The sequence below is a fragment of the Ursus maritimus genome, unplaced genomic scaffold (genome assembly GCF_017311325.1).
Source record: "Ursus maritimus isolate PB19 unplaced genomic scaffold, ASM1731132v1 scaffold_4, whole genome shotgun sequence".
Taxonomy (NCBI): domain Eukaryota; kingdom Metazoa; phylum Chordata; class Mammalia; order Carnivora; family Ursidae; genus Ursus; species Ursus maritimus.
In genome coordinates, this window is record NW_024426552.1 from 15439316 (window position 1) to 15467188 (window position 27873).

The 27873-nt window shown below is 36.2% G+C and overlaps 1 protein-coding gene across 4 annotated transcripts in view; it reads left to right on the forward strand.

Annotated features, from left to right (window-relative positions):
• The first annotated feature begins 3925 nt into the window (after positions 1 to 3925).
• The window catches only part of LTN1 (listerin E3 ubiquitin protein ligase 1), a 65328-nt gene continuing 41380 nt past the window's right edge, over positions 3926 to 27873 (forward strand). For 2 of the 4 annotated variants that reach the window (XM_008701785.2, XM_008701783.2), the window contains exons 1-12: positions 3927 to 4082; positions 9150 to 9353; positions 9852 to 9950; positions 10461 to 10691; positions 12582 to 12634; positions 13340 to 13520; positions 20742 to 20915; positions 21693 to 21883; positions 22602 to 22737; positions 23884 to 24693; positions 25090 to 25131; positions 27623 to 27812. In XM_008701785.2, coding sequence (XP_008700007.1) covers positions 4041 to 4082; positions 9150 to 9353; positions 9852 to 9950; positions 10461 to 10691; positions 12582 to 12634; positions 13340 to 13520; positions 20742 to 20915; positions 21693 to 21883; positions 22602 to 22737; positions 23884 to 24693; positions 25090 to 25131; positions 27623 to 27812 — 2353 coding nt within the window. In that variant the 5' untranslated portion in view covers positions 3927 to 4040. Of the gene's footprint in view, positions 4083 to 9149; positions 9354 to 9851; positions 9951 to 10460; positions 10692 to 12581; positions 12635 to 13339; positions 13521 to 20741; positions 20916 to 21692; positions 21884 to 22601; positions 22738 to 23883; positions 24694 to 25089; positions 25132 to 27622; positions 27813 to 27873 lie in introns of all 4 variants that reach the window. The other 2 variants (XM_008701784.2, XM_040621070.1) reach the window with 2 other exon arrangements.

Here is a 27873-nt window from a genome sequence, read left to right on the forward strand (position 1 = left end):
ACCCACCCATGGACCAAGTTGACGTCCCACCTTCTGTGATTTGTACTGATTGGATGTTTTGTCCTGGAACTAAAAATGAGTTTCTCTTTCCTAGAATCATAATTATATATTGTTATAGGTATATGCCTGAACAAAATTTGTGCATTGAGTGGCAAAACTAGAGGGAGTCATGTTTGGTGGAAACTTGTTTATTGCGCACTTTAAGAATACTCTAATCTTTTTTTATTATTTGCCTTTTGATCTCAAAACTTGAATTTTTGTTGCTTCAGGGAGGTAGTCATATTTCCTTGTTGCCTTTTTAAGCCATATTATGGTAATTTGGAATACATTTTCAACAACTCTCTGTTAAAGAATGATAATATATTTTAGGCAGAATAATAGAGAAAATAAGCTTTATTTTTTAAAAGAACAGTCAAGTGAGTACAAAATTAGAAGATGCCAGGGTGCCTGGGTGGCTCAGTCGGTTAGGCATCTGCCTTCAGCTTGGGTCATGATCTCAGGGTCCTGGGTTGAGCCCCACATCAGGCTCCTTGCTCTGTGGGGAGCCTTCTTTTCCCTCTCCCTCTGCCTGCTGCTCCCCCGATTGTGCTCTCTCTCTCACTGTCAAATAAAAAAATAACATATTTTTTTAAACTTACTTAGTATGATTTTTATTCTGTATGTGTTGGCGATGAAGATAATGCAAGCAGAATAAATCCACTTTTTCAGAGTTGCAAAACGTAAAACCAAAGGCCAATAATCAAGAAAGTCTGCTATCTAAAATTTATTAATTGTATGATGAGAATGTTTAATAAATCTGACCCAGGTAAATAAATAATTGGGATCTACAATACCAAAATATTATATTCTTAACTTTTCAATGCACTTACTTAGGCTTAAAAGAAATACACTCAGGGTTTATCATCTTTCTGTATTTTAATAATTTCTTTAAATATTCATCCAGTTTTAGGCCTTTTGGTATTATAAAAAGTCTTAGAAAACAAGCAGCTTTCTCCCATTAGTCCATCTTACTTTCACACCATGTATTGTGACACACTAATTACCTTATAGCTTGAGACATTGACCCTGTTAAGTGGCAGTTTTGGTTTTTTTTTAAAGATTTTATTTATTTGATAGAGAGAGATACAGCGAGAGAGGGAACACAAGCAGGTGGAGTGGGAGAGGTAGAAGCAGGCTTCCCAGTGAGCAGGGAGCCCGACACGGGGCTCGATCCCAGCACCCTGGGATCATGACCTGAGCCAAAGGCAGATGCTTAACGGCAGAGCCACCTAGGCGCCCCAAGTGGCAGTTTTAATAAACAAAGGGAAATTACATAGGAGGCTTTCTTGGGTGGCAGCAAGATGAATGAGTCCCCACACCAGCCCACTAAATCTTAAAAGTTTATGTAAAGAGGTTTTAACTAGGTTCAGTCACATATACTTTGCAGGAGTTCTTAACACCACATCATTACCTCAAGGCTGGGTCCTTAGATCAGTCTCTGGGAGCAAGAAAGGCAAATGGAACCCACATTTCAAGGGAGGGGGGCAGACGGGGGGCGAGGAGCCCCCCAGTGCCTGGGTCCAGCTCATGGGTCAACCAGGAGTTATTTCTTTTCCATGACCTTCCCCAACACTTTTCCTACTCCAGGATAATAATATAATATATCTATTTATATAATCTTGTAATTTTGTTTGTTTTAAAAATCTTGTGAAAGGAGTGCCTGCCTGGCTCGGTCAGTAGAACATCTTTCTTGATCTTGGGGCTGTGAATTCAAGCCCCATGTTAGGTGTGGAGATTGCTTCAAAAAAATCTTGTGAAAAAGATATGCAACATTCATTCTATTTATCCATGAATACCTATTTACCTTGTACAAAAAGGTAAAAAGAATAAAACAATGAACAGTCATAGTCTTGCAACCCAGTTTAAGAAATAAAACTTTACCAGTGTAGTTGAAATCTGCTTGAGTACCTTTGCTTATTACAACAATCCTTGGCAGATTAACCCCACCCTGAAAGTATTTATCATTCCCATACATTTCTTTGTACTTTTGTGACATATGTGTCTATCTCTATGCAACATCTTATGGCTTCATTTTTAATGTTCAGTCATCAGCAATTCATTTTAGAGTGCTGCATGAAATAGGTATTTAAGTTGTTTCCTCAAAAAGTAACCAGTTGTTTCAATGATATTTGTTGGACAATCCACATTCTTCAGAGGGTTGAGATGCCGCTTTTAGCAGAACCTGAAGGTGGGCTTCTGAATGTGCCATTCTGTTTCACTATATATTCCTAACCAATGCTGTTTGGATTGTTGTGGCAATATGTTACATTTTAAAGTTTGTTAGGATGAATAGTTGTTTTCTGTTTGCTTTTCAAAATATTTTTAGCCATTCTTCATGTGTATCCGTTCAAGTGAGCTTTTTAGATAGTTTTGAGATACTTAAAAACAAAATCTTGGGGCACCTGGGTGGCTCAGGCAGTTAAGCCTCTCCCTTTGGCTCAGGGCATGATCTTGGAGTGCAGGGATCGAGCTGCGTCTGGGCTCAACCTGCTTCTCTCTCTCCCTCTGCTTGAGGATTCTCACCCTCCGCCCCTCCCCTGCTCTCAATCTTTCTCTCTCTCTCAGAAATAAATAAATAAATAAATAAATAAATAAATAAATCTCTTAAAAAAAAAGAAATGTGGATACATTTGGAAGATACTTAGGGGGTTAAGTTGTTAGGATTTGATAATCTACTGAATAGAGGTACAAGGGAGAGAGTGATAGTAAGGTTTATTCCCACAAGTGTGACTTGTGAAGGTGAATTTATTGTGGTGCATTTTACCACAGTAGACAATACAAGACAACGAAGCGTGGGGTAAAATAATTCCATTTTGATGAATTTGAGTTTGAGTGCCCAAAATACATTCAAATTAAGCCTTCTAATAGAAATTGTGTACATCGGTCTTTGTTGTAAAAAGGTCTGGACTGCATATAAATTTAGGCAAAAAGCTGTGAATATGGATGGAATTGCATAGGTAGAAACTATGGATGAAGAGAGCAAATGGCCTGAACAGAATCCTGTGGGACTCCAATATTCGACATTTGAAAACTCCGTGGAAGCAAATGAGTCATCAAAGAAAACCAAAGAAAGGAAAGTTAGGAGGAACAGTCTGAAAGTATGGCATCAGAGTAGCGTAGAGAGTATTTTATAGGTACACTCAAAACGCAGACCTGAGCCTGGGTGGCTCAGTCGGTTAAGCTTCTGACTCTTCATCTCAGCTCGGGTCTTGATCTCAGGGTCCTGGGTTCAGCACCCCTCCCCCGCCCCTTGGGCTCCACGCTGGGCATGGAGGCTCTTTCTTAAAAAATCCAGATTCAACACTCCTAAGGTGGACCTGACAGTCTGCATTTTTTTTAAAGATTTATTTATCTATTTGAGAGAGAGAAAGAGCACAAGCAGGAGGGGCTGAGGGAGAGGGTGAGAGACTATGAAGCCCACTAGAGCACAGAGCCAGAGGCGGGGCTCAATTCCATGATGCCCAGATCAGGAACAGCGCAGAAATCAAGAGTTGGTGGCTTAACCAACTGCGCCACCCAGAGGCTCCTGGACATTTCTAGTAAACGCCCAGGTGATGCTAGTGATTGCATTTTAGGTCAACTATTTCCCAGTTTTCACAGCCACTACCATGTCATTCTTCTGCTACCTTTATGTGAAAATGCTCCTACTACGGGTCATCCCAATTTCCTACCCTCTAAGAGGGAAACAAATCCCGCTCCCAGAAAGCGGGAAAAGACAGGATTTGAAGCCTCAGGGCTCATGCATATCTTCCTATTGGGCACGGATGACGTCACTCAGACAGGCGTGGCTCTAGTTGTGACGTTTTCCCCGGCGGATGGGGAAGGACGCGGCTGGAGGCGGGAGCGGAAGTGGGGCAGCAGGAGGGTGGGGTGGGTGGCGGAAGGGGAGGGCTGGGGAAGTCGCTCTAGTCGGCCCTTTTCCGGCGCTAGGGGCCGGAAGTTGTGGCCCGGCCGTGTCAACCAGGGGGCTGAGGGCTGAGAGTGCGTCTGAGACCGCGACCATGGGCGGGAAGAACAAGCAGCGGACCAAGGGGAATCTGAGGGTGAGTACGGAGGGGCTCGTTGGACTCGGGAGTCCTCATCTCACAGCAGCTGGCTCTATCACGCGCACGTCCGGAGGGCGTGTGGAGCACAGCTGTAGGGAGGCGTGTGTTTGCGTGTGAGTGTGACCTCTCTCTTGTGTATGCGTCCTCGAACGGGGTGGGTTGTCTCTGAGCAGATTGGGGATTTGTGAGAGAAAAGATGTTCCATGCCAGAGCTCTCTCCACCCGAGCACACACCCTACAATTTCCATTAAGAAATGGTTCAGTATCCGTTTCAACTGGAAGGTTACCTGGCCGGGCTAGCAGGGGTGGGGGTGGGTGGCACTGGGAACAAGGGAGTTGGGTAGAGAGCATTTAAAATGAGCCTGGTGTGCAAGGCATCTCGGGTCATGTCGCTCTTTTGCTCAAAAACCTGCTGAGGCTCCCCACATTCCTCGGGGGTAAAGGCCAAATCCTTTACAATGGTATACATGGTATGTGGTCAGCCTCTGGCCCCTTCCCTTCTCTGGCACCATCTTCAGCTTCCTCGCTCGCACCATCCAGCCACACTGACCTCCTCACCGAGCCTTGACCTTGCCTGACAGGCTCCCTAACGGTCTTTTGTTAGGCGGCTACAAATTTTGCCTGAGACAACCCAGTGAGGTCTGTCATGATCGCCCTATTTTAAATTGTAGCCCTCCTCCCACTCCCTGTGCTCCTTTCGTGCTTTATTTTACTCCTTTGCACCTAGGACTTCTCACATACTATGTAATTTACTGTCTCTCTTCATTTACTGTCTTGCTTCACTGAGCTGTATTATGAATGCAGGTGTTTTTATGAAGGCTGTTGTCCTAGGAGTCTGGAACAATGACTAGCATATAGTAGAAGCTCACTACTTATTTTTTAAAAATATTTTATTTATTTATTTATTTATTTATTTGAGAGAGAGAGAGGCCACAAGCAGGGAGAGCAACAGAGGGAGAGGGGGAAGCAGGCTTCCTACTGAGCAGGGAGCCCACCACTCTGGGCTGGATCCCAGGACCCTGGGATCATGACCTGAGTGGAAGGCAGATGCTAAACAACTGAGCCACCCTGGTGCCCCTAAATACTTGTGTAAAGAAGACCCCGAAGTGGATTAAACTTATGATTAGGGATGTTATAATGATATATTTTTATGGTATTAGGCTTGTTATGGCACAGTCCAGTTTTATGAGAGTGCATTTTTCCTGTTTCTGATTAAATTGTAGTGATATTAGTACAACATTTTCTTAGATCTGTCACTTACTCTGTTTTTGGTATATAGTACCAACTGTAATAATAGTAACTTGCCTTGTGCTGGTACTGTGTTAAGCACTTTACTTGCATTCTCATTTAATTTTTTTTATTTAAACAATTTTTTGTTTTATTTTTTAAAATATTCCAAATACGAGGATAAGTTGCAAAAATATTAGACTGACAAGCCATATGTTTTTTACCTAGATTCATTAGTTGTTAATATTTGGTCACATTTGTTTTCTTTCTCTAAATATATGTATTTTGCTGGACCATATGGGAATTAGTTGTATGTATCATGACATTTAACTCCTAAGTACTTCAACATGTACATTTGAAACAAATGCCATTCTTCTTCATAACCATGAACAATTACAACATGCAGAAAATTTAACTTCAGTATGCTACTACTGTCTAATAATATAAAACATTGTAATCAGATCCCTATAGTCATCTCAGTAATGTTCTCTATAACTTGTTTTTAGATACAGCATTTTTAAAAACACCTAAGATGCAATCAGGGATTGAGTGATTCCATTCATTTAATCATTTAGCTCTAGGTAGTTTTCCTGTAGGGTTTTTTTCTTTTCTTTTCTGTTTCTTTTGAGGGCAGTTCTTTTACGACAGGGACAATTTGGAAAAGTCTAGGCCAATTGTTTTGCTTAATTTAGAATTGTCTAATTGTTCCTTATGGTTAGTTTCAGTTTCAACAATTTTTGACAGGAATGCTTCATAGATGATGTATCATCTTCAGTGCATCAGCGTGCACATGATGCTTGTTTGTCCCATTATTGGTGTTATTTAATCACTTGGTTAAGGTGATGTCCATTGTAAAGGTATCTTTTTCTATTGGCTATTGACAGATAACATAGGGAATGGTATTTTGAGACTGGGAATAATCTGTTCTCTCACAGACTTTCATCTAATGGTTTTAGCATCCTTTGGTGATTCTTGCTGGAATCAATTTTAATAGTTTAAAAATTTACGTTTAATTTTGACAACCCAAGTAATACTCTTGTCTCATTTTACAGATGATGGTACTGAGGCTTAGAGAAATTAATTTACCTAAACTCATGTAGCTCGGGGAAGTTGCTTAATTGAGATTGGAACTTTAGAATGGCATTCTTTCATTCAACAGAAGACTGAGTACTGAATGCCATGTACTCAAAGATCATAGACAGTTGTTTTTCTTGAACTATTAATTTGATGGTAGACATATAAGTGAGCAAATGATTATAATATATTAAAGAATTATGATATAGGTATGAGTAGAAAGAAAATGGGGAACAGAAAAAGAATGGTAATTGACCTGAGGGACGCAAGCATTGAAAACAAGAGTGTGTTTTGAAGGATGAGTAGAAGTTTGTCAGGCAATGAAAAGGAAGAAAAGGTTTTCAGGTGGAGAGAAAAGATTACACAAAGATCCAATCGTGAAAGGCATAGCATACTCAGAGATCTGGGAATTCACTTTGGGACTGGAATATAAGTGGTGGTAGCAAAATTGGGAGAGGAGGGGAGGAACTGTGACAAGGGAAGAAAAGAGTGTCAGGAGATAAGCGTGGGAAAAGCTAAGGCCAGATGGGGAAAGACCTTGTAAGTCTTCCTGAGTTTGGCTTTTAAACTCTAGACTCAGGATTGCCACCTCTACTACTTCTAGAAGACAGGTACAAAAGAATGAAGTAGGTGTAGTATAAGAAAATTAACTTCCAGAAATAGAATGAAGGTTCTTAATTTTCGAACTATAGGTGTAAGCATTTAACATGCAGTGGAGGAAGTAACAAACAGTAACTTTATTTTAAAACTCAAAGTAGACATTGAATAAAAGATACAATTTGAAATGATTTGTTGCTTTAAAATTGGAAGTTGGAAATCTGATACCTTTTCTTCTGTATGAAGGTATCACTATCAACTTGGATATTTCAGGTCAGTTCAGAATTCAGTCTTGACTCCTTTAGCTTTTTTTTTCTTTTTTTTAAAATACACTACCCTAAGATCAAGACGAGCTGAGATCAAGAGTGGGATGCTTGACCAACTGAGCGATCCAGGCACCCCTTGACTCCTTTAGCTTTTAGCATTAATTTTTATACTATTTCATTATTCTGTTTTATAATAAAACTGTTTATAAATGATGTTATAGATAAAATTCTGATGTCCTACTGTTATCATATTTAGTTTTCAGAAATGTATTATAGTTCACTAAATTCTATTGTAGCTGTTTATTTATGTACCAGTATTGAGAAAGGTGAACTGAATAATGTTAGTTCATTTTAAGAAAGTTCTAAAATAGAGAACCTTTTTTGAAATCAGTCTTAAATGCTACTGTTTTGAAAAAAAAAAAGTGTAATTCAGGTTATCATTTTCATTTCTGGTCACTCATTTCAGTTTAGAAAGTAGTCCAGATTATTTCTTGACAAATGAGTTTTCCAAACACAATTTTGCTAAGTATGAGCAAATTGAATCACACATTTGGATGGCCCTTTCAACCACTCATAGAAAGACATCAGAAACAGGTGAATTAATTAATTAATTAATTAATTAATTTTTTTAAGGAACAGGTGAATTTAAATGGATTGTAATGTCATCCTGGGCATTGAACTGAGGCATTTTATTCTTTTTTTTTTCCCCAAGATTTTATTTAAAATCTTAGAGTGCGTGTCAGCTGGGGGAGAGGGAGAGAGAGAGAATCTCAAGCAGACTCCGTGCTGAGCACGGAGTCCAATGCAGGGCTTAGTCTCACAACCCTGAGATCATGATCTGAGCTGAAACCAACAGTCGGAGCTTAACCGACTGAGCCACCCAGGCGTCCCAGAGGTATTTTTCTATTAGATGACAATAAATATGGTACTTTCTTTCAACAGTTTAAATATTTTTTTTGTCACAACCAATCCCTTAACTTTTTGCACTAGGAAGCTACTATATTAAGTATCCATCTAACAGACTACTGACTATGTTTCAAAGGAGCGTATCTTGTATCATAACCATTGTATTGATTTTATGTCCATAGTAATGTAATTTGTATCCATTATAGCTCAAAGAAGTTAGGGTACCTTTGAGTATGTGGAAATGAGTGTGTCTGCCCTCAAGGAACTCCTAATCTTAGAAACAGCTATCATTAGACATGTCCCATGGTGGTGGTTTAATAAATATTTGTTGAATGGATGAATGAAAAGATGTAATTCATGTGTGAATTAATTTTATATCATTGCATAGTACACATATGTGTGTATATATACTCTTTATACTAATTTGGAAATTTTAAAATTTTACAAAATAGTACTTATTCTTACCACAGTGATGCATTCTGAGTTTTATTCTATTTTTTTGAAATGCTGTCATGACCCATTAAGTTGATATCGTGAGCCACTAATGGACTGTATCCAATTTAACTAACATTGTTCTGATCTTTAGCGGACCAGGAAATAACACTAGGATCATTATTGATAGGTTCTTGGTGATGGGAACATTGCAGTAGATAAAATCTTAGGCTAGGATTAAAAAGTTCAAATAAGGGTGCCTGGGTGGCTCAGTTGGCTAAGCATCTGCCTTTGGCTCGGGTCCTGGGATTCCAGGGTCCTGAGATCGAGTCCCGTGTCAGGCTCACTGCTCATCAGGAAGTCTGCTTCTCCCTCTCCTTCTGCCTCTCTCCCCACTTGTGTTCTCACTCTCTCACTCTCTGAAATAAATAAATAAAATCTTTTTAAAAAGTTCTCAAATAAAACCTTGTTCCTCTCTGAGAATTGTCAAGGACAAGAACTCAAAGTTAAATTTTGAACAGTTCCTGGACTCTGACTTTTTTTCTCCCAACTTTCTTATCAGCCTTCAAACAGTGGCCGAGCTGCAGAACTGCTTGCCAAAGAACAGGGAACGGTGCCTGGATTTATTGGTTTTGGAACATCTCAGAGTGACCTAGGCTATGTTCCTGCTATTCAAGGAGCTGAAGAAATTGACAGTCTTGTAGATTCTGATTTCCGAATGGTGCTGCGGAAACTTTCTAAGAAAGATGTCACAACAAAATTAAAAGCAAGTTTTATGTTTTTCACAAAAATGATCAAGAAAATCCTTTTGTTAGAACAAAATGTCATTGGTATATTTTATGTAAAGAAAAATGAGCAATTGTTTATCACTAATAAGTTCTTTTACAATTGTACTTTTTTCTGGCATATAGACTTAAGCTTAGTTTTTACCTTTTATCTTCTGGGCTATAAATTAGTTTGTTGTTCTGCACATATTTGAACTACTTCGAAATACTAGGTGTATGGGTTTTCCCATTAGAGAATGTAATTTTGACCCTATAATATTAAATGGAGTTTTTTGTTTGTATACATTTTATTTTTTTTTAGAAAATGAAAAGTTTCTATCATAGTATGTGTGAAGGAACTCTAAAGTCCCATGACATAAACAGAAGCAGTGTATTCTCCCATTACACAAAATAGACTAAGCTTCTAGAACAGAATAAATATAATCAATAGCCAATATTGTGACTGTTGATCCTTAGTAATGTTGCTAATTTATTTTTAGGCTATGCAGGAATTTGGAACCATGTGTACAGAGAGAGACACAGAAGTTGTAAAAGGAGTTCTTCCATACTGGCCAAGAATTTTCTGCAAAATTTCACTTGTAAGTATTAAAAAACTTACACTAGGTTTTTTTTTGTTATAATTGAAGTCATGGGGACTATTAAATTTATATGATCATTTTTGGTGAGGATTATAAAATGTTATGTCAGTATTATGCAGATTGAATCATGTTAGTTGTATAAAGTGTATTGGGAATCTGTTTTCAGAAATTAGGTAATTACTAGAGAATTACCTAGATACTTTCTAGTCATAGTAAAATTTGACAGTTTAATTTCTTTGCCTGTTTGCTGCAAAAGAGTGAGTGTGAATTGCTCAATAATCAAGGCCTAATCTTGAGTCTATCTTGAGTAGTCTTTATCTCATTGCAAGAAGGGAAAAAGAAAAAATCAAATTTAATGAAATTTCTCACAATTTTTAAACTTACTAATTTTAGTTTAGCTCTGCACATAGGTGAATTCTTATTAATGGGTCATCATAGCATATCCAGAAATGTCTATGTTTGTATTTTTATGGGCTAGAGCTATTTTAAACCACGTTGTATTTTCAATAGGATCATGATCGCCGGGTTCGAGAAGCCACACAGCAGGCTTTTGAAAAACTTATACTTAAAGTGAAGAAACACTTGGCTCCTTATTTGAAAAGTTTAATGGGCTATTGGCTAATGGCTCAGTGTGATACTTACACACCAGCTGCATGTGCAGCAAAGGATGCCTTCGAAGCAGCTTTCCCTCCAAGCAAGCAACCTGAAGCCATAGCATTTTGTAAGGATGAAATTACAAGTGTAAGTTCTTAGAACTGTTCTCTATTTTTTTTTCTCAAGTATTTAAGGGATATAAGGCATATTATAATGACAGCCCTTTTACCTGGCCTTAGGAATAAGTAAGTGAAATATTCCTAATGGAAGAGGACCTTTTAAAAATGATGTTTAACAAAATTGACCGTTTTTGATTTTTAACATAAGTAACATTTTGGATTGAATCTAAGTTATTTAAATTTTTCATCTTTAATTTATAAATCTTTGTCGTAGTACCTTTAAAGATTTAGGTTTGTGCTTTATGTTATAAAATCTGAAGAAAGAATACATCAAAAATCTAAGTTTATTTTCCCCCCTATTTCTGTATCAATACAGGTATATACATCTACTTCATTCTTTTTGTTGGCTTTCTGATATGGATGTACAACAGTTTAGTTAACTCCTTTTATATTAATAAACATTTGGGGTTTCCCTCAGTTTTTTATTATAACAAATACTGCTTCAGTGAACATTCTTGAATAGATCTCTTCACACCCTGTGGGAGTGATAGTAGAATTTCTGGTAACCATAGGTTGGGTCAAAGGATAAGAACATTTAAAATTTTTATAGATAGTCATAAATTGCCCTTCAAAAGGCCATATAAATAGGCTTACCTATCTGATCTTTCCATCTAACACCTCTCCTACACACATGCATACACACGTGTGCATTCTGGTTCCCCATTTAGGTTCTCGGTTCTTCCATTCTTTATTTTTCAGGTTTACGAAGTTTATTTTTCTAGGGACAGGGTTTGTGGCTTTAATCATCTTCTCAAAGGGAGTTGTCTAACTCAACAGTTATTGATTTATTTAAAATATCAAGTGATAAGTGTTGTGAGAGTGAAGTGTGATGAGTTGGGACACTAGGAGTTTTAGAAAATGAATTTTGAGGCAACCTAATTTGGCTGTTCATAGTTTTTTGTTTGGTTGGTTTTTGTTCTTGGCTTTGTTATGGATGGATAACTGATCACTGAATACGTGGATTATTTCCTCCTTTATTTTCCCTTTACTTGGTTATGTCACAGTTCTTGCCGATATTGAGTTTGAACTTTCCCAAGTTCAAAACCAATTTTGTAGAGAGGAGTTAGGCAAATGAAGACGGAAATGTTAGACTTACAGATACTACGTTATACTATCTATAAGAACATAGGCTCCAGGTCATACCATTGGGTTCTAGTCAGACTATGCCATTAATTATGCGTGTGACCTTGGGCAAGTTTCTGTGCCTCCTTTTCTTCATCAATTAAAGTGAAAATTCTACTTCATTGAGTAGTTCTGAGGATTAATTTAGTTAATGGATGAAATGTGCTTAAAGAAATACCTGACATGCGGAAAAGCTAAGTAAATGTTACCTGTTATTGCTGATAAAAGGGGTACTAGAACAGTGGGTTCCCTAGTCTGCACCCTGGAAGTAGGCAGACTTACCCAGTTTGAATGGAACCTTAGACTTTCCTCCATGATGAAGCAGAGCACAATGTGTGGTCTCCTCTGTGGGCTGGGAGGTGCTCAAAAAGAGGGGAGAGGAAAATAACCTAAATTTCTCTCCTGAACTTACTCATCGGGAATTCTACTTCACTGCTATGTACAAGAGGAATGGAGGAGCAAAAGACCAGGAGTATTTAAGGGAAAATTCCTCTCGACAGGTACTGGGGATGTTCAGAAGTACCTCTCCTTTTTACCCCCAAAGCAGTCAACCTTGGGGATTGATAGGGAAAGAAAGATTGGTAAAATTCAAACCTTTTAGTTTTGCTGCTTAATTTTGCTACTCTTTTTGGGGAAGGGGTAAAAACTTTTAGGTCAGATAAGGTTTATGTTCTAACTGTTCACCATTGACAGTTCAATAAAATCTCAAGGCTATGGAATTCCCCCCCGCCTGTAGGTGCTGCAGGATCATCTTATAAAAGAAACACCTGATACACTCAGTGACCCACAGTAAGTTATGTTCTGTTTGTGTAACTCATGTTAAGGATTTGTTTCGCTCATAGGTAATAAGATGATAATTTCAAGGTCAGATTTTTTAAAAAAGGGATTGTAAAAGTAGAGATGAAAATACTTAATATAGTGCTATATGCCAGGTGCTGTTTTACGTGTTTTTACTTGCAAGTTGTTCTCCTATTTAACTTGAATTATCTGGGAGTTATGTGTTTGGTTCTTTTACAAATAAATATTTTTATATTTTTCCCGCATTTACCTTTTGATAGTACTGGCAGGAATCATTTTAAGGTCTGGTTGAAATAGTGAAGAACTATGAATAGTTCTGTTTAAAGAGTAGTAAAATGTCCCATTTACTTTCATGTACTAATCAAACTATTAGAAGTTCATAATGGAGAATAGTCTTAGATGCACTGATACTTATTTCCTAGAATCATCTTGCTACTGAGAGCAGTATATTTGCACACTTTTTTTCAAGCCACAGCTTTTCATCTGCTTTCACCTTGTATTAGTTGAAAAATGTGTGAATAAAATTCTGTTTATGTTTGTATTTTAAGGGAGGAGGGTTGGCACAGGGAGATAGAATGTAGAAATAAAGCAACTTCAGTAGATATTTAATGATAAAACATTTAAAATAGAAGTGCCAAATACGTAGTTTGGCTTATTCTCAATCCTTATATATATTTATTTTCTTTTCACATCAAGAACGGTTCCAGAGGAAGAAAGAGAAGCTAAATTCTACCGGGTTGTAACTTGTTCCTTATTGGCATTAAAAAAATTGCTCTGCCTCTTACCTGATAATGAGCTTGATTCGCTGGAGGAGAAATTTAAGTCTCTTTTATCACAGAATAAGTTTTGGAAGTATGGAAAACACAGTATACCTCAGGTATCTTAATCTTTTATTATAAACATTTCTGTGATTCCTTTTTCCCACTCTGATATTGTTAGTTTATATTTCTGCTTTATGCTTGTGAACACATCTACGTGGTTGGACTGAATTCCTCTTTTACTGCGATGTTATCGTATTTTCACTTTTTTGTTTAGTTATTTAGACCTCAAATTCAGTTATATTATCACACTCTTCTTTTATGGTGCTTTAAAATTGTTGCTTTGTGTGAGACTATCCTAACTCTTTTTCTCTTTTGTCTCTGCTTCCCTCTCTTCTACTTCTCTACTTCTCTTCTCTTCTACTTCTCCTCTACTTCTACCAGCTAACCATTCTAAATGTGCTTAGTGTACGTCCTTTTGTATGTAAAGTTGATGCTTGTTATTCATGGTAATTAGGTTATAGTAAGAACCCACGAACATGGAATTAGTGAATACTGAAGCATTGCTTTAAGGAAAATAAAGATTTGGTGCCTGCGAGTCTCTGGTCAAAACATTTTTGTCAGTTGGTCAATATATAACTTTGTTTTATGTATGTTTGTCTAAAGACATCTTAATATATATTGTTGATTCATTAAAATCGAACTCATAGTAGCACCTGAAGTCATGCCTGAATGAAGCTTATCTAACATGTATTTTCTCTGTTAGACACATCATAGCCTTTTTGCATGTATTTTTAATTCATATAAATGGTATTGTGTTACATTTCGTTCCATGTATTTTTTACTTAGTACTTTTTAAGTACTGGGTGGCTCAGTTGGTTAAGTGCCTCAACCCTTCATTTTGACTCAGGTCATGATCTCAGGATCATGAGATTGAGCCTTTCATCAGGCTCAGTCATGGAGCCTGCTTAAGATTCTCTCTTTCTCCGTAAAATAAAAAATTAAAAAAATAAGAAAAAGTACTAAAATACTTTAAATCTGTCATGTTCTTATATGTATATTTGTTCCATGCTTTCTAACTGCTATGTAATATTCAGAAATTTGCATCCCTTCCATCCATTTTACACGCCCCCCCCCGCATTCTTTCAGTGGTAGATGCCCTGATTGCCTCCAGTTCCCTGCCCTCACAAACAGTGCAGCAGTGAACATCTTCATTCAGATCCCTTCAAATCTGCAAGGACTTCTTTTTCTGAAATTCTCTTAACTTCTGAATTGTTGAATCAAAGAGTGTATGCATACTTTTTGAGTGGTGCCAGGTTGTTCACCTGAACATTACTCTAGACTCAACTATCATTGCGTCATGAGTCTTATATATCCTTATATTCTAGCCAGGACTAAGCATCATTTAGCCCCCTAATTTTTATCAGTCTAACAGGAGTTTAAATGATAGCTCTCTTTAATTACTCTGCTAACTAGTGACTTTTAGCATCTCTACATAAGCTGTTAAAATTTTTGTGCTTCTTCTGTAAACTACTTGTTTATATCTTTCTTTTATAGTTGTTTTCTTATTTTTACAAGAGTTCTTTGTATATCCTAAATACTTGAACTTTTGTTGTTTTTAGCCATTGCAAATAATCTCCCATTCTGTCACCTTTCCTGTGTCCTATTTATTCATTCATTTATTTATTTAAAATTGTTTATTTTTTATTTATTAGAGAGAGAGAGCAAGCAAGCACAAGCAGGGGGAGCGGCAGAGGGAGGAGAAGCAGGCTTCCCGCTGAGCAGGGAGACTGATATAGGGCTCAAATGCAAGGTCCTGGGATCATGATCTGAGCCGAAGGCAGCTGCTTAACTGACTAAAGCACCCAGGTGCCCCTCCTATGAGCTCTTTAGAAAGAAATTGTAATTTTCATGTAATCAAAGTTACTGATTTTGCCGTATGAAGGCCTTTCCCACTTTTAAGCCATAAAAATATTCTTTTTTTTTTTAACTTTTTTTTTTTTTAAAGATTTTATTTATTTATTCGACAGAGATAGAGACAGCCAGCGAGAGAGGGAACACAAGCAGGGGGAGTGGGAGAGGAAGAAGCAGGCTCATAGCAGAGGAGCCTGATGTGGGGCTCGATTCCATAACGCCGGGATCACTCCCTGAGCTGAAGGCAGACACTTAACCGCTGTGCCACCCAGGCGCCCCTTAAGCCATAAAAATATTCTTATCTTTTTAATAATTATATCTATTTTAGTACTTTTACTTCTCATATGAAGTCTTTAATCCATCAGTAATCCACCTTTTTATACAATGTTAAGTAGAGATCTCGTTACCTTTCTCTTCATGTATAGTGAGCCAGTTTTCCAACATTACCTAGTAAACTGTTCATTCTTTCCCTACTGATTTGTGGTCCTGCCATTATGGTGCATTAAATTTCTACATGTTCATAAGGTTATCACTAAATCGTATCTTCTGGTCCATTAGTTTTTGTTTCTTCTTATGCCGGTACCAGAAGTTTGCATCCATTCCATTTTAATATGACATGTTAACATGATATTATGATATGTCCTAATACTACGTGGTCCAGTGAGTCACTTTTTTTTTACCCTTATCTTCAAGATTGACCAAGTTGTTTTAGAACTTTATTCTTCCAGGGCACCTGGCTGGCTCAGTCGGTACAGCATACAGCTGTTGGTCTCAGGGTCAAAAGTTTGAGTCCCACGTTGGGGGTAGAGGTTACTTAAAAAAAAAAAAACCCTTCATTCTTCTATGTAAATTTCAGTAAATTTATTGAATTCCTCAAAAAAGTCTCACTGGAATATTGATTGGGATTGCAGTGAATGATTTGGGGAGGCTTGCTATTTTTATTGCTCTCTTTATGATGAATCTGTTGTCTCTCACTTTATTCAGGTATTTAAAAAATATTCTGAAATTTTTTTTAAGATTTTATTTATTTATTTTAGAGAAAGAGCAAACAAGGGTGGGTTGGGGGAGGAACAAAGGGAGAGGGAGACAGAGAATCTCAAGCCGACTCTACGCTGAGCACGGAGCCCGCCTCTGGGCTCAATCCCATGACCCTGAGATCATGACCCAAGCCGAAGTCAAGAGTTGGACACTCAACTAACTGAGCCACCCAGGTGCCCCTCCTAGAATAATTTGTAAATCAACTTTATTGTGGTACAGTTTACTCACAGTAAAATGTGGCCATTTTAGGCAGAGTTTGATAAGTTTTGACAAGTATATATACCTATCTACGTGTACATATCCATGTAATCACTACAGTCAAGATATAAAACATTTAAAAAAAGGATACAAAATTTTTTTATTACCCAAAATGGGTTCCTTATGTCATCCTCCCCCTAACTCTAGGGAACCAATGATCTTCTTTCTGTCACTGCAGATTAGTCTTTTGTAGATTTTCATATAAATGGAGCCAAACATTACTCTCAGGCTTCTTTTGCTCAGTATAATGTTTTTAAGAATCATTCATTGTTGTTGCGTGTATCAGTAGTCCATTTCTTTTTATTGCTTAGTTTCATGTAGTCTTTGTATGAACCTGGGTTTTCATTTTTCTTGGGCAAGGAAAGAAATCGATGGTTGATAGGGTAAGTATATTAAATTTGTAAGAAATTACCAAACCTTTGACCAGAGTGATTGTATACACTTTTATCAGCAGTGTATGAGATTTTTAGTTGCTCCATATCCTCTCTTCAGTATTGTCAGTTATTTTAATTTAAGTCATCCTCCTGGATGTGGGATCAGGGATCAGCAAACTGTATATATAGTTCATGTGTCAAAATCCTGCATGTCTATTTTTATAAATAGTATTTTGTATTGTCTGTGGCTGCTTTCATGCTAATAAGGCAGAGTTAAGTAGTTGGGAGAGAGCATATGCCTTACAAAGCCTAAACTATTTACTGTCTAGCTCTTTAAAGAAAATGTTTACTGATCTCTGCGGTAGAGATTTTTCATTGCGATTTTAATTTGTGTGTCACTGATGGCTGATGGTGTTGAACATCTTTTAATGTGCTTCTTGGCTATTTGTGTATCTTTTTTGAGGTGTTTGTGCAAACCTTTTTCTCACTTTTTAATTTATTTTTTATTTCTAAAGTTTCTACTTGGCTTTTTGTATTTTTTTTTTTTTTTAAGAGAGAGCGTGCACATGCAACAGCAGTGGGGGAGGGGCAGAGGGCGAGGGAGAGAGAGAGAATCCCAAATAGTCTCCAGGCCCATCATGGAGCTGACATGGGGCTTGATCTCGTCACCCTGAGATCGTGACCTGAGCCGAAATCAAGAATCAGATGCTTAACTGACTGAGCCACCCAGGCACCCCATTTTTAAAAAATTTTTAATTAAAAAATTTTAAGTAGGCTCCATGCCCAACACGGGGCTTGAACTCACAACATGAGATCAAGAGTTGGATGCTCTACTGACTGAGCCAGCCAGGTGCCCCTCTTTTACCCATGTTAAAATCGAGTTTTTGGTTTTTATTTTTGAGTTGTGAATGTGCTTTATTTATGTGGATGCAAGCATTTTGTCAGATAAAGAATATTGAATGTTTTCTTCCAGCCTTTGGCTTAACTTTTCATTTTGTTACTGTTTTTAGAGAGTAGGTTTTTAATCTTTATGAAGTGCAATTTACATTTTTTTCTTTTATAATTCTTGCTTTTGATTTCTTACCTAAAATCTTGCCTACCTCAAGGTTGCAAAGATTTTCTCTATTCTAGAAGTTTTATAGTTTAGGTTCATTTAGAATTAGTTTTTGTGTGTGATATAATGGTGAGTGTCAAATTAATTTTTTTAAAGTTTTTATTTATTTATTTGAGAGAGAGAGAGAGAGCATGGTGGGGGGAGAGGGGCAGAGGGAGAGGGAGAAGCAGATTCCCCGCTGAGTAGGGAGCCTGATACAGGACTCAATCCCATGACCCTGGGATCATGACCTGAGCCAAAGGTGGAGTCACCCACTGAGCTACCCACATGCCCCAAATTAATATTTTTTCATAGAAATGTCTTGAAAGTTGAAAGACTGTCTTACCCTTACTCTGGCACCTTTGTCAAAATTCAGTTGACCATATATCTTAGATTTTAATTTTAGACTCTTTATTCTGTTCCATTTATTTACGTGTTTATCCTTACACCAGTACACACTCTATTGATTATTATTGTTTTGTAATGAATTTGGAAACTCTCCAACTTTGTTCTTTTTCAAAAATTTTTAGAGTATGTTAGGCCCTTTTCATCCTAAAATAATATTTTATAACGTGTTCCATCCTGAACATGTTTAGTTTTTTTCTGCTATTGTGAAATGAGTTTTGTTTGTGCTGATATAGGTATCTTATACTTTTGTATGTTAATTTTATATTCAGCAACATTCTCAAACTCTTGTTAGTTCTAATAGCCAGTGTTTAAATCTTTCTGAATATTTTTTATAGCCTGTTATTTTGCTATGATTATAGTTACTTATTTTGGTTACTTTCCAGTTCTTTTTTTTTTTTTTTTTTGATGCTTTCTGTAGATCTCATAAGGTTTAAAATTTCCTTATTATTCTTAATTTACTGAGTATTTATCATAAATTAATGATGAACTTTTCTTAATTGCTTTTTCTAATAGATTTAAATGATCATATAATTTCCAGCCTAGCATTTAGGAGATAAACTAGTCATGCTGTGTGTTTATCTTTTTAAATACAGTGTTAACATTGATTTGGTAATATTTTATATAAAATATGCAGAAATAAAGTACTTTTTGGGGTTAGATATATGTGTATGTGTATTTTTTTAATCCCAGATAATATTATTATTATACTTTGAATCTTCATTTAGATTTACCTACATATTTGTTGCTTTGTTTGCTCTTTATTCCTTTTTTCATCTCTTACCTTCCATCTGGGATCATCTGCCTTGTATGTAGAACATATCCTTTGGATTTCTTTTTGTGTTGGTCTGCCAGTGATGAAGTCTTTTTCTTTCTTCTATCAGAAGATGTTTTTATTTCACTTTCATTCTTTTTTTTTTAAAGTGTTTTATTTTTTCAAGTAGTCTCTACACCCAATATGGGCTCAAACCTACAACCCGAAGATCACGAGTCTCATGCTCTACCGACTGAACCAGCTAGGCACCCCTTCACTCTCACTGACATAAATTTTTACTCGGTACAGGATTAAATATTGGCAGTTGTTTTCTTGTTGAAGATATTCCACTGTATTCTGACTTTCATTGTTGCTGTTGAAGTTAGATGTCAGTCTTACTGTCCTTCCTTTGATGGTAGTTTGTCTTTTTCATCTGGCCACTTTTAAGGTTTACTCTTTGTTTTGCTTTTGTTTTTCCTTTTGTTTTTTTGTAGTTGTGCCATTATGTGTCTTGGTGTGGGTTCCTTTTTATATATCCTGCTTGGGATATGTTGGATTTCTTGAGTTTGTAGATTGGTGTATTTCATTGGCTCTACAAAATGCTCAGCTGTTAACCTCTTCAGATATTTCCGTTGCTTCATCCTCTCCTCTCCCTTTGGGATTCTGATTAAATATATATTAAACCTTCTTTATCCTCTGTGTCTTACGTTGTCCTTGGTGTTTTTCATCTTTTTTGTCTTTCCATGCTACTTGGCGGATAATTTCTTTTGCTCTTTCAGGTCCCTATTTCTCATGATCTGTTCTTAAACTGTGAATTGAGTTCTGATCTATCTATCATGTATCTATCTTTCTTTCTGCCTGTTTATTTTTAGTTCAGGAATAGTGCTTCGTTCTTCTTCACATCTGTTGTGCTTTTTCTGAAATCCTTTTCCTTTCAGATTTCTTTAAACTTTTGTTTCTTTAAATATAATAAGAATTGTTGATAAGGAATTTGTAACTGATAATTCTGATTTAAAGATTTCTTTAAACTTTTGTTTCTTTAAATATAATAAGAATTGTTGATAAGGAATTTGTAACTGATAATTCTGATTTAAAGCCTCAGATCTCTGTGTCGTCTTGTTTCTGCTGATAGTGAGTGGCTCATGGTTTCTTAGTTTTTATTTGTTTGGTTGTATTTAACTTTGTGCAGCCAGGTAGCCTAGTGCATCAATAGGCATAATTTGAGGCCCCAGCTGAAGGCCTCAGACACTAGAGAGGATCTGTGTTTGCTTCAGCCAAAGAAAGAGAAAGTTGAATTCTTTCTGCCTTCACTTTTATGTGGTAATTCCTAATGTCCTTTCAGCCCCCATACTCTATGGAAGATTTTAAAATGTTTTTTCTAGCTTTTTTAGTTTTATTAATGGGAGGGTTAGTATGAATAAACTATCAGCTATTAAACAAAAAATTTCATCATAGCTCTGTTAGGCTTTAACTTAATCCAACTTTTCATTTTTTTTTGTTTTAGATCCGCTCAGCTTATTTTGAGTTAGTTTCTGCTTTGTGCCAGCGTATTCCACAGTTGATGAAAGAGGAAGCATCCAAAGTGAGCCCATCTGTTCTACTTAGCATTGATGACAGTGACCCCATTGTGTGCCCAGCTCTCTGGGAAGCTGTACTTTATACACTTACAACTATTGAGGTGTGTAAGAAAGGTACATTTAGTACATCTGAGAATATTTGTCTTCTTAGTTTGTATTTTAGAAGCCTTAGATATGATGTGAGAGAGAGCCTATCAGATTATACTATCTAAAACTTACTGGGGAAAAAAATGTTTTCTTAGAAATGCTTAATCCAAAACTTGGTATAAATCTTAAACTGACTATAAAATGGCATGGAGTTTTTATTGTACTTTTAGTTTAGCCAGTATCAATTATTCCTTAAACCTTATGTAGTCCAGTGAAGTCAGTATATTTGAATCTTATATTTAAGATTGAATATTGCTGTTCCTTTTACAAAGCAGTTTTTTTTTTCTTGAATATCTTATTAATTTATTTAACAGAGATAGAGACAGCCAGCGAGAGAGGGAACACAAGCGCAGGGGGAGTGGGAGAGGAAGAAGCAGGCTCATAGCGGAGGAGCCTGATGTGGGGCTCGATCCCATAACACCAGGATCACGCCCTGAGCTGAAGGCAGATGCTTAACTACTGCGCCACCGAGGCGCCCCACAAAGCAGCTTTTATAGAAGTCTTTTAAGTTAATTATTTCTATCAATAATGTCCTAAGCATGTGGGGTATATGTTTACTATGTGTAATAAATTTATTAAAGTTTGAGTTTTCGTTTTTAATGGTGATGAGAGATTTTAGCCTCTTTAGGCAGAATACATGATTACTACCTTTGAGAGCCTATATGTTTCTTAATTGGGAAAAGTCTTTTATCATCTCTAATTATTATTATTATAATCTTTTCTTTGGTTAGGACTGTTGGCTTCATGTAAATGCAAAAAAAAGTGTGTTTCCAAAGTTGTCATCTGTGGTCCGTGAAGGTGGTCGGGGTCTGGCTACTGTTATATATCCTTATCTCTTGCCATTTATCAGCAAACTCCCTCAGACCATTACAGATCCAAAGTTGGATTTCTTCAAAAATTTCCTCACCTCTGTAGTTGCAGGGTAAGGAGTTTAAATTTCTTGATCTTTAAAGCAAGAAATTTTTCTTGTTTGCATACATGGGTGGAATGACATACTTGTTATTGTCTTCTTTAAATTTCTCCAGATTGTTTTTCTGTTCATTCAACACTTTTAAAGTTTTCCAAGAATTACAGTTGGAATTCTTTTCTGGGGTACTTTCAAGGCTTCGGTGGTAATACACAATAGAAAGTGCAGTGAATATTGTAAATATTTTAAAAATGGACTATTTTTCAAAGGAGTCATTTTTTGGTATGTTGATAAATACAAATGCCCAGATGGAAAAAATGAATCACTGAAGAGTTTGTAACTTCCATGAACTTAAATGTGATAGATGTTTAAAGTTATAATTAAAAAAAATTATTTCAGTGTAATTGTTGAATTTAATAAAAGATACTCAGTTTTATTAATGATTACAAAATTATTTTTTACTACATTATTATCTTTAAGTCCTCTCTTTGCAGGTGGATTTGTTCCTGAGTAGCAAATAGATACGTATTCTCTTTTGTTGACATATTTGAAAATACGCTTTTTCCACACTTCTTCAAGTTCTTATTGTTCTTAGTTTTTAGTTTAAGGATTTTATTGTGAAAAAAATCTCCTCTTTTAGTATGATGCCTTATGCGTGTCTTTATTTTGGTGTTTCTGAGTTGCTTTTGTGTGTGTGTGAAAGAGTAAACCACAGTTATTTATTATTTCTTAGGCTATCAACAGAGAGAATAAAAACCAGCTTTTCGGAGTGCTCAGCAGTAATATCAGCTTTTTTTGAATGCTTACGTTTTATAATGCAACAAAACTTAGGTGAGGAAGAAATTGAAGAGATGCTCGTCAATGACCAGGTACTTATAATGTAAAAATCATTAGTGCCTTTGCACGTTGACTATAAAGAATCAAGTTCATTTTATCTTGTTGCCATTTTTATTAATTAGCCTTCATATAGATTTCATTTTTATAACTTACAAATTGAGTAATGTGTATTTATGACAAGATAAATAAAAGTTCTGTATTGTTGGTTGCTAGAATAATACCATAATTCCTGAGTACTAATTAGTCTCTGGATTTGCAAACCCTAACTGTTTTGTAGAGTTGTAACACAAAACATAATTTCAAAACTGCTGTTTGTGGTCTTTTATATTAAGTGTAAATTATGCAATATTTGTTACTTCTAAAATGTTTAACTGCATTTATCCTTTTGTGAACAATTGTGTTTGGCTTTTAGAACCAGTGATGAGAGCAAGTTCTGGAATATGGTTCCTTATGTTAGGAAATTAATGAAATTATATAAGCGTAGATCTTGGTTGATGTCTCAATTAACTTCTCTTTGTAATTTAAGAAAAAGTGTTCTGAATTCTTTGGGTCCTAAATGTCTTTCATATTGATTTAGAAAAAAGTAAAACACTTGAATAAGTTCAGAAAATACAAAGAAAACTGTATTATTTGTTAATGACCAATAATCTTGGTTAATTATATCAGAAAAAGAGTAATTTAGGGGGAATGCAGTGAAATCGTTAACCTCTTTGTAGGCTATGAAAATGATCTTCAAGTTAACTCTTCAGAGTTTTGAGGGGGAAAAAAATCAGTGTTTTTCAGTTATTAAACACGGAATTTTATAATGTTTTCCAAATACCTTATTTCATTTTCTTTCTTTCTTTCTTTCTTTCTTTCTTTCTTTCTTTCTTTCTTTCTTTCTTTTTTTTTTTTTTTTAGAGGGAGCAAGCAAGCGAGAGGAGGGGCAGAGGGAGAGGGATAGAGAGAATCTTAAGCAGGCTCAATGCCCAGCTCGGAGCCCAACTCGGGGCTCGATCTCAAGACCCTGAGGTCATGACCTATGCTGAGATCAAGAGTTGGCCGCTTAGGGGACTGAGCCACAGGCATCCCCCCACCATTTTTTATTTCATTTTATTTATTTATTTTTTTACAAATACCTTGTTTAAATTCTATTTCTCCTGAAAACTGAACTTTTCTATTTCTACCTTCCCTTTTAGTTGATTCCTTTTATTGATGTAGTTCTCAAAGACCCGAGATTGCAAGATGGGCAGCTGTTTAACCATTTAGCAGAAACTTTAAGTTCCTGGGAAGCCAAAGTGGATGTGGAAAAAGATGATAAAACAGCTCACAGTTTGGACAAAGTGCTACTGAATTTTTGGAAAAGACTGTCAGAGATCTGTGTGGAGAAGATCAATGAGCCAGAAGCTGATGTGAAATCTGTGTCAGGTGTATCTAACCTGCTACAGGTCCTTCAGAAGCCAAAGAGCTCACTGAAGTCAAATAAAAAAAAAGTTGGTAAGGTTAGATTTGCTGACGAGCTGCCTGAAAGTAATAAAGAGAATGAAAAATGTGTCTCCTCAGAAGGCGAGAACAGTGAAGGCTCTGAATTAATAACTGAACCTTCTCTCACTCATAATTGTTCAGACCTTATATCACCGCTAAGGAAGAAACCTTTGGAAGACTTGGTCTGTAAACTAGCAATGATGAGTATTAATTATGTCAATGAGCGAAAGTCAGAGCAACATCTAAGGTTCCTTTCTACTCTCCTCAGCTCTTTCTCTTCAACCCAAGTGTTTAAAATGCTGTTAGGTGATGAAAAACAGAGTATTGTCAAAGCCAAACCTCTTGAAATAGCCAGACTTGCACAAAAAAATCCTGCAGTGCAGTTTTTATACCAGAAACTGATTGGTTGGTTAAATGAAGATCCGAGGAAGGATGCTGATTTCTTGGTGGACATTTTGTACAGTGCCCTCCGTTGCTGTGACAATAACATGGAAAGAAAATATGTCTTGGATGATCTCATCGAGGTATTGTTGTATATCTCTTTAAACTATAATGGGTTACATTGCCACAGTAATTATAGATAAGTAGAATGAGACCTGCATGGAGGTTATTCTTGGGTGGTTTCTTGGCTGTGAATATCTGTTTAAAGAAGAGCAATACATTCTTTCCAATTTTAGTATATGTGCTGCCAAAGCGAGCACAAGCAGTATATTCTTGATTGTGATGGGGAAGTATGTGAGACTTATTGGGTATGTGTTCAGTAAGTATGGTAAGATGACAAATGCTTGGCAATAAAAGGCTAAGTTTTTTAGTCTATATTTTTTAAAGTTGGAGTAGCTAAAAAAGTTTAGTTTTGTAGTGATTACATAGTGACTTCATTCCTTCTAGCAGATTATTTATAACTCTTTTTCCTCTTTCAGGGGGATCTGAAATGGAATTCTATTCTTCAGGTCATTGAAAAGGTATCTTAGGGATTTTTTTTTTCTTTTTCTCCTTTTTTGTATTTATGGGTGTAGAAAAATTAAAACCAGTCATATTCACATGCTTGTATGTGGTCAGGTGTCTATGTTAGAGAACTTCCTTCTTCTTGTAACTTTCTTCCCATAAAATTGGGAAAGCTTTTGGTGCTTGTCTTTCTGTAGTCAGGATTATCAGCAAAAAGGGACTAGGCTCTGGAAAATCCAATGTTTCTCCCCTAGCAGATAACAAAGGGAGAGTTAAACATTTGATTACCTTTAAATTAAGATTACAGGTTTCTACCCTTATCTTAGTTACTTTTTCTTCTATAGAAATGGATTGAGGGTTTTAGCTTTGGCTAGAACACCTCAGGAAATTACATTTGTCCTACTCTGGAATACTATACAGGCAAATTCAGATCTTCCAGACTTTGATTGCCACTTGACTAAATAAGAAAATTAGTGATAAAAATAATGAAAAGAAATCAAGGAACCTAATCAGTTTAGAAGTTTTAAAAATGGCTTGAGTGTTTTATCCTAATAAAGATGTAAATGATACAGTACTTTTTAGCCATAGAAATGTTTAGACTAGTTACCTAAAATTCTTTTTATTTTAGCATTTTTTATTATTTTTAAATTTTACACAGATAACTTTTTAATTTATAAGTTTCTCTTTTTTTTGTATCTTTATTTTTAATTATGGTAAAAGCTCCATAACAAAATTTGTGATCTTAACTATTTCTGAGTTTACAGTTCAGTAGTGTTAAGAGGTGTTAAGTTAGTGTTCAGTCTCTAGAATTTATCTTGGAAAACTGAAACTCTATGCCCATTAAATAGTAACTCCCTATTTCCCCCAGTAGTTTCTTTTTGCAAAATAAATACAGAATATTAATTTACTGTTTTTCAACAAGAAATATAACTTACCAGACAGCATTTGCATTAGTTTATCCAGCACCTTCTCTCTCTGTAGGCAGGGTACATGAAAAGCCAAATTATCAGAGAGCTACTTGGTAAGTCTAGAATCAGAGCAAAAGAGGTTAGTAAGTTGATAAGAGAAGACTAATACCCATTTCCCACTTAGGAATGTACCTGCCAGATAACTCAAATACATCCGTTTGGAAGACTGTCCTCTTCCAGGGCAGAGTTCAGTTCAGGGTAGCATTTGCCTCCTGTACTTCCATGACTAACTTGTCTCTTCACCCCCTTAAAAAGCTGGTTAGGTTCTTTCTGTAGATTTGTAAAAACATTAAGTATTGTACTTCATGTCTTGCTAACTTGAGGGACATTTAGAAGTTTATTGCCTGGATTCTATAAAATAGATCAGTTTTATTTAGTAAATTGTATTAGGAAAGCCAATATTATAGCTTATCTGAACTCGTTTTTCTTGTTTTCATACAACTTTATAATCAGAGTTACAAAGGCAGCTTCTTTAAAAACAAACTTGAATTTTGTAACCAGAAATGGACTTTAGAGATTTTCTAGGTTAATCTTCATTTCTAAAATGAGGAAACAGGCCCAGGTTGGTTAAGAGATTTGTCCAAGGTCATAAAGCCAAAATAGTGGTAAAGCTTAGGCTAAAATAAAAGTCCCGGATACCTACAGTTTCTTAAATAGAGGATAAACAGTTTTTTAGGCACTACCCAATCCGCACTTGGATTTTTTTTTTTTTCCAGATTGCTTTGAAATGAACCAAGTTGCAAATTCCTTTCTTGTCAGCCCTAAAGCAAAAGAAGCTCTGGAAACATGGATCAGCATGCTTTTGGGGGTGGATTTACAGTTGTTGGTTTTTTTTCCTTGCTTTCCCACTCCATGAAAATAAACCAGTAGCTCATGGCCTCAGTTACTATTGCAGAGAATTAGGGGAAATAATAAAGCCTGTTCATATTGAAGTACATTACCACTATTAAGTAACAGTTGTTCTTTAATTTTAGTAAAATTAATGAACAAAAACTTAAAATATAGAGCATTTTAAAATCTGTCTTCAAAATTCATCCATTCATTATTCATTGAACATATCTGCAGTGTTGATAGCAGGTATCAAAGAAGTTTAAGACAGTCTCTACTCTCAAGGAACTTACAGTCCCATTGGAAACAAGACATACACAGATGAAACATTATAAATAATAATACTATCCAGTAAGTGCTTTAGAAATTCAGAGAAAAATCAGTGATGAAAATGGACTGGAGTGGATGGGGGAGATTTCGTAAAGCAGGTGGGCTTTGTAACAATTCTGAGAGAATGGATGGGATTTTGATAAGTGAAGAAGAGGGGAAATACTTGTGGTTGGGAAGATAGCATGAGTAAAGCATGAACGTGTATGTAAGCAAGGCTTAGTGGGGAACAGGGACAATACCAGCCTTCTTAGAACTTGGGGAGGAGTGGGGGATAGTGTTGGGGCCATGATGATGAAGGGAGGTAATATGGTACAAGTAATATTTTAGATAGATTCACTTTTTGATCTTGCTTCTAATCTTTGCTTTGATTTTATGGTTTTAGGCATGTTCTAGTTCAGATAAACATGCTTTAGTAACTCCTTGGCTGAAAGGAGAAATCCTTGGAGAGAAATTGGTAACCTTGTCAGATCACCTTTGTAATAAGGACTTGGAATCCTCGGTATCTTCTGAATCTTACTTCTCAGAAAGATGGGCTCTTCTAAGCTTGGTATTATCCCAACACGTTAAAAATGGTAGGCAAAAATACGGCTTTTGTTTTTAAGTAGGGAATAAATCTTTCGCTTTTGGGGGGGG